Source organism: Pongo abelii, chromosome 12 (genome assembly GCF_028885655.2).
Source record: "Pongo abelii isolate AG06213 chromosome 12, NHGRI_mPonAbe1-v2.0_pri, whole genome shotgun sequence".
In the NCBI taxonomy this organism is placed as follows: Eukaryota; Metazoa; Chordata; class Mammalia; order Primates; family Hominidae; genus Pongo; species Pongo abelii.
Window position 1 is genome coordinate 25,370,384 of NC_071997.2, and position 7,670 is coordinate 25,378,053.

The 7,670-nt window shown below is 37.6% G+C and overlaps 1 protein-coding gene across 1 annotated transcript; it reads left to right on the forward strand.

The window, feature by feature from the left end:
* The first annotated feature begins 387 nt into the window (after positions 1-387).
* LOC129057488 (putative upstream-binding factor 1-like protein 6) lies at positions 388-7,088 on the forward strand. The gene is made up of 2 exons (XM_054547164.1): positions 388-689; positions 4,590-7,088. The coding sequence occupies exon 2, from the start codon at positions 4,722-4,724 to the stop codon at positions 5,874-5,876; it is 1,155 nt and encodes a 384-aa protein (XP_054403139.1). The 5' UTR covers positions 388-689; positions 4,590-4,721; the 3' UTR covers positions 5,877-7,088.
* The last annotated feature ends 582 nt before the right edge of the window (positions 7,089-7,670 follow it).

The following is a 7,670-nucleotide window of genomic DNA, read 5'->3' on the forward strand; positions in this document are numbered from 1 at the left end:
ATTAATTTGCCACGTGGGTGTTGTTTAATAATCAATGACAAAAGCCAGGCATGGTGGCTCACACCTGTGATTCCAGCACTTTGGGAGGCCGAGGTGGGCGGATCACCAGAGGTCAGGAGTCTGAGACCAGTCTGGCCAACATGGTGAAACCCTGTCTCTACTAAAAATACAAAATCAGCCGGGCCTGGTGGCACATGCCTGTAATCTGAACAACTCGGGAGGCTGAGACAGGAGAATCCCTTGAACCTGGGAGGCAGAGGTTGCGGTGAGCCGAGATCATGCCATTGCACTCCAGCCTGGATGACAGAGGGTGACTCCGTCTCAAAATAAATAAATAAATAAATAAATGACAAGATAAACCAGCACTAACCACAACTAGAGGGTGTTTGTAGAGGGTTATTTACAGAGATTAGGAATTGAGTTGATGTAAACAATGGTGGAAAGGTAAATCCTTTCATTTGTACTCTGTACTGCAGAAACCTAATAAGGGAGGGGCTTTAAGGATCCTATAATACTTTGGCCTCCAAAAAGCAAGGATTATTACTTATAGAGGCATTTGGAATTTGCTAGACTGTGGAAATCTCAGAGAATAACATCTGTTATCCAGAAAGCCCAGAGGACACCCAACTCCTGAGCCAAATGCATGAATTTCCTGCAAGCACTGTTCAGACCAGTTATAGAATATTCAGGTGAGTATTTCCTTTAATTTTTTTCTTTGTGTATAAAAATTGTGAACTTCTGGGCAGCAGGTCCTGGATATTTTACAGTTTTATCTATAGCATGACATCTAGAATTTAATTGGAAACGTTTATTGTAGAATATGAAAAGTTCTATGTTGACTGTAACTTCAGGTTGTATGCAGCCTTGGTCCTCTGCAAAGTTTTCAAAGTGCTCAAAGGCACTTTTTTATTTTCCTAATATTCCACTGAAGTTTTTATTTATGTAATGGTATTTTTAATTTACAAAATCTATTTTGTTGTTTGAATGTTCTTTTCAAAGCCTCTTGTTATTTTTTGAGATTTTTACTCTATAAAATAGAAAACATGTGACTTTGTGAAGGTTATACGTTTGTATTTCTTTATTTATTTTTATTTTTTACTTTTTATGTCACAAAAATTAAAAAAATAAAAATTAATAAAAATTAAAAACTAAGAATTCATACAGCTTCACAAAGTCACAGGAGTCCATACATTATGTTTAAGATCAAAACTTACCCTCAAATGATTCAAGGATAAAAGGATGTCTTAAACTTCTAAGTATTTTACAAGTGATGATGATAAAAAGTAAAAAGTAAACAAATAAAAGATGTATTCTAACACAGAAAAGGGAGCAATCACATACAATTGACAAGGTTAATTTTTTTGAGACAGGGTCTCACTCTGTTGCCTAGTCTGAAGAGCACTGATACAATCAAGGCTCACTGAAGTCTTGCCCTCCTGTGCTCAAGCCATCCTCTCACCTCAGCCTCCAGAGTGGCTGGGACTACAGGCACTACGAGTGTGGGTCTGGCTACATTTTTGTTTTTCTAGAGATGGGGTCTCTCTAAGTTGCCCAGGCTGGTCTCAAACTCCTGAGCTCAAGCAATCTTCCTGCTTCAGCCTCCCAAAGTGTTGAAATTACAGGCGTGAGCCACTGTGCCTGGCCCTGTATACATTCTTAGTTTTTCCCAGCTTCTTTCTTTCTTTTTGTAAGAGATGGGGGTTTCTCACTTGTTGCCCAGGCTTATCTTGAACTCCTGAGTTCAAGTGATCCTCCCATCTTAGGCTCCTAAAGTGCTGGGATTACAGGCATGAGCCTCCACACCTGTTTGCAGTTTTCTCACGGAAGTAATACAACAGCAAGCATAAAATGACCTCATAGAGATTCAAGGAGAAAAATAAGATATTAATAATAAGTGTAAAACATTTGCATATTAGTTTGCTGGGGCTGCTGTAATAAACTATCACAGATGAAACAGTAATTTGCTCTCTCACATACTGAAAACCTAAAACTTATAATCAACACGTTGACAGAGTTGGTTCCCATTGGGGATTCTGAGTAGAAATCCAGCCCCTCCCTGTCTACTAGTTTCTGGTGGCTGATGGGAACATTTAGCTTTCATTGGCTTGTGGCAGCATAGCTCCAGTGAGCTCTGTCTCCACATGACTGTTGACGTGTCTCAGATCTTCCTTTTATTTCTTCTATAATGATAAGAGTCATCGGACTTAGGTCCCACCCTAAACCCAGACTAATCTCATTAGGAGATTACCAAGGTAATTACATCTGCAAAGATCCTATTTTCAAAAGGTCATATTCACAGGTTTCAGGGGTCAGGACTTAGACATATGTTTTGGGGGGCCACACTCTTTAACTGGCAATTTGAAAAAATGTCTGGCTCATAAAAGAGCCACATAACAACAAAAACACAACTGTATTTTTATTTTCACTGCTTTATACACATCATCCTAACATTTACAATTGGGAAGACAGTACTTCTTTTCCTAAATTCAGATTCTGAGTATTCCACATCTCTTTTCTAACATCAAGTCTATGTGACTTCTCCTTTTTCTGAGTTAGAATACATCTTATATTTATGTATTTATTTTTTATAATCATCACTTACAATATATTTGGAAGTTTGACATCTTTTTATCCCTGAACCATTTCAGAGTATGTTTTGATCTTAAACACAAAGTATGAAATCAAATGTTTTTTAATTTTTTTATTTTCCTTTCTGAATGTTACTTTTTTCTTAATTACTCTCCCGTTATACTATTAAGTTTTTTTTTTTTAGGACACTAATGAAATGACTTTTTTCAGATTTTTGAGGTTAAAAATTCAATAACTTTCAAGTTTACCCTCTTCTAAGTTTTTCAGTTTATTTTAATGCTTTTTTATAAATTTTAATTTTTTATTTATATTTTCATTTATTATGAACAATTTTCCAAAAGCCTTTTTCACATAATAAATTTGATATATGAGCTATTCTTTATTTTATCTTCTACCTCAAATATGGACTTGAATTATTATTCAATATTTTAAAACATTTTAATCTATATATTAAGGAATTTGTGTTTTGAGGCATGTGATATTATAACATTCTTCATACTTCTAGTGAATTTTTAACATCATTCAAAGGCTACATCCTTCTATACTTTACTGAGAATTAAAAATAGTTCTCAAAAATATTCTCACATATTCAGAAACTCATTCTCAGAATTTCAACCTCCACTGGCATCTTTTTTTATTATTATTATTATTATACTTTAAGTTTTAGGGTACATGTGCACAATGTGCAGGTTAGTTACATATGTATACATGTGCCATGCTGGTGTGCTGCACCCATTAACTCGTCGTTTAGCATTAGGTATATCTCCTAATGCTATCCCTCCCCCCTCCCCCCACCCCACAACTGTCCCCAGAGTGTGATGTTCCCCTTCCTGTGTCCATGTGTTCTCATTGTTCAATTCCCATCTATGAGTGAGAACATGCGGTGTTTGGTTTTTCAGTTTTTCATGTCCTTTGTAGGGACATGGATGAAATTGGAAATCATCATTCTCACTGGCATCTTAACTCTGTTCTCTTTCCCTTCTAATGCATATTTTCCCCTGAAGGCCCCATGTTACACTCCTTATGCACCCTCTATTTAAGATCTGGTTTAATTTAATGTTGTATGTATTTGTACACAATTTTACTGAAGTTAGGCTTTGTCTTAGAATAGAAGATTATCCTAAAAAGACTAGTGAAAGAGTTACGAGAATTTGGAGAATTAGTTGGGAAATCATGCCCCAGAGGAATTACTTTAGGCAAAACAAAATTGGTGGAAAAAAAAAAAAAAAGCAGTAGTTATCGGATCTGCCATGTTTTCAAGTTCTATAGTGGAAAATGCCAGGTACTTTGGAGGCACTTTCTGGAGGAAGCCAAACTTTCACTGAGGCTTAAAGATGATGAACAGTTAACCAAATAAAATTGAAATGTTTTATAATTGCCATTAAATCCTTGATATTTAAAAGGAGAAGCAGTATGGTTCACTAGAAAGCATTCATTCCCATGCATGGGTCCTGGAGAATCTTTAATTCAGTCTTTTATCACAGGTTCACATTCCCTCATAAAAAGGTAACAGTTGGATGCATGTCTGGAGGAGCTCTTGGGCTTGTCCTATTGCATCTTTAACTTCTCATCTGCAACTTTAGCTATGGCCATTTGGGCTGTGCTTAGAAAACGGCCATACTCAGGGCACTGTAGAATGAACAGTCTTTCCCGTTTAGGCATTTCTCCTTCCACTTTAACTTTTGACTCTGTCTTCAGGGCATTTCTGTTCTATTAAGCTTCTTAAGTGATGAGTGGTCTGGTGTTTGCCTTATGCAACTCAATTTAAGATCAGTTCATGTGAGATCTGGCAGAAAGAAGGCTGGAGTGGAGTGTGGAGATATTGAATATTGCACATGTAGCATATGAAAGGCAAATATGGATTTTAATTCAGAAATGGGCTATATTTTATTTATATCGTTAAGAGTAAATTAATTATACAAGGGATGTATGGCAAATAGGGTGTAATTTTTTTCATCAATCCCAATGAAGCAGAGTAACTTTCCTTTCTTTCTCCTCAGAAATACAGAATCACACATACTGCAGGACTTCCAGAAAGAAATCATCCACTGACTCTTAAAAGTAAGGAACTCTGTGTTCTTACTCTGATGTCTACATAACCGGGATCTTATAAGTAAGCCAGAGACATCAAAATGGCTTTGCCTAGAAGCCAAAGCCATTGGTCCAATGCAGACGTCTTGAGGTTACTGGAATGCATGGAGAATAATCTCCCATCTGATGACAACGGCACGTTCAGCTCAACTCAGTCACACATGGACTGGGGAAAAGTAGCTTTTAAAAACTTTTCTGGTGAAATGTGCAGACTCAAATGGTTAGAGATTTCTTGCAGCTTGAGAAAATTCAGCACTTTGAAAGAATTAGTCCTGGAAGCTAAGAAATGTGTTAAAAATACAAACGAAAGCCAAAAAGGCAGGAACCATCCAGACTTTCCAAAGAGGCCCCTTACTGCTTATATCCGCTTCTTCAAGGAGAATTGGCCCCAGTACTCCCAAATGTACCCTGGGATGAGAAGCCAGGAACTGACCAAAATCCTGTCAGAGAAATACAAGGAGCTCCCAGAGCAGATGAAACAGAAATATATTCAGGATTTCCAGAAGGAAAAGCAAGAATTTGAGGAAAAACTTGCTCGATTCAGGGAAGAACACCCTGACTTAGACCAGAAGGGCAAGAAATCTGATATCTCCAAGAGGGTTCAAACCAAAGTGCAAAAGAAGGTTCAGAAAAATATTGAAGAAGTGAGGTCTCTTCAAAAAACAGATCGATTTTTCAAGAAGGTAAAATTTCATGGAGAGCCTCAGAAACCCCCCATGAATGGATACCACAAGTTTCACCAAGATTCCTGGTCAAGTAAGGAGCTGCAACATTTGTCCCTGAGGGAGCGCATGGTAGAGATTGGCAGACGCTGGCAGCGCATCCCTCAGAGCCAGAAGGATCATTATAAGAGCCAGGCTGAGGAGCTGCAGAAGCAATACAAAGTGAAATTGGATCTCTGGCTCAAGACTTTGTCACCTGAAGATTATGCTGCATACAAAGAATCGACCTATGCTAAGGGTAAGAATATGTTGATGACAGGAGGTCCGCAGTCCTCATCAGCAAAGGGTCTGCAAGAAGGGTTTGGGGAGGGGCAGGGGCTCCAGGCTGCAGGAGCAGATGCATCACAGACTATTTGGGTAAACTGCCATGTCTCCATGGAACCAGAAGAGAACAGGAAGAAAGATGGCGAAGAGGAAGAAAGCAGTACCTCTTTAGACTGCAGTAGTGGAGAAGAAATGGAAGTTGATGTCTGAGGGCAGTGACTCTAGTGCAGCTTCCTCAGAGGACTTCTAAATGGGACTCTACCTGACTCAGACTCCGCCTGACTCAGACTCCAGGGTCAGGCAGAGTTTCTCCACAAAAGCCCATTCATGCCATTCGTGTCAAGGAAAAGGGACTCTCCTTCTGCCTCTTTTTACTTCTTTGCTTTTTTTTTTTTTTTTCTCTTTTCTGCCTTCCCCGCTCTCCTCCTCTACACAAAGTAGGAGAGGTTGGAAAGAAGCAACTTGGTGCAGCACCCTCTTACATCAGGATTACAAACCTGGGAGGGACTCTTTGGGGAGAATAAATATAAGTTTCAGACAATACCAACCTTATCCTTAAAAAACAGGCAAATATCCTCCCTTTCCCAGTGAATTCTCTGCAATTAATGCTTCTGGAATGAAGCGATGATTAGGTGTAGGGTACACACTGTATTAGACTGAATATTTCTGAAGCAAGAAGCTTTGCTTTACTCATTTTTGTTCTGCTAAAGGCAGTAAGAAGACACCCATGAGCCTGGGACCCCGACCTTCCCTGTGGAAATGTTTTTCAGGACTCCTGCACTTAATCTAGGGTTGGGGATATTTGATGAAAGGTGGGGTAGGTGTCTTAAGAAAATTGTTGTACTCTTGATATCTCTCTCCTCCACTCCCCGAAGTAAGGAGTTGGTCACTCGCATGCCTGGGAGTAGGCAGCAATATTTCTATATATATATCTGACTCTTAGCTTTCATTGAGACTTTTCTTTCTCATTTCCAAAAAAAAAAAATTGAAAATACAAAATAAAAACTTACCTATTTCATCTGAATGAGCTCCCCCACAGAATCCCTTATGACATTGGGTACAGCATCTCTAAGTGCCATCTGCATTTATTCTTGAAGCTCCAAATATTTTCTCCTGATTCAGGTGCAAGTGAATCTCACCTTAAGCACTCAGGATTGATAGAAAGATGCACAGAAAGACACATATAGATAAATACACTACTCTGTTTCACTATCTTCTCTATGAATTCATGCACCAATATAACATTGTTTTAATTTTTTTTGGTTTACTAATATGTTTGAAAATCAACCTAAGGTTAGTGCCTTCTCAGTATACCTTTATTCTCTTAAACATTTCTGGCTATTTTCATATTTTGTTCTCATGAATATAAGCATTACAGAAGTAGTTGTATACTTTTTATATGAAAACCATTGACTATCATGTGTTTATTTTGTCCCTAGATATCTTAATAAATTTTTATTTATAAGTTTTTTCTAGGTAAATAAGTTTCAGAGAATAATGAAAATATTTACCATTTTATACCTCTAATTTCTAAATGTATCAGATTAAAATATCCAGGAGAATATTAAGCAATAATAAAGTAATATGTTCTTTGCTTGCTTCTGATTTTCAATCTAATGCTTACAGAATTTAAAATCATGAAAATTATGCTGATGTGTATATTTGAAATAAATTATAAAAAAAGAAAATTGCTATTTACTGTTATTATTTGGTTGACTTTATAATGTTTATCGATTTGAACAAATTTATTTTGTTAAATTTATCATATATTTATGTAATTTTTCCTTAGTGTGTTAGTCATCATCCTTCAGAGAAAAGTAGCACCAACATAGAGAGAGAAACAGAGTGACAGAGAGAGAGATAGAATAATACAGAAAGGAGACAGAGAGAGACAGATACGGTGTCTTGTCGCCCAGGCTGCAGTGCAGTGGTATGATCTGGGCTCACTGCAACATCCACCTCCTAGATTGAAGCGATTCTCCTGCCTCAGCCTCCTAAGCAGCT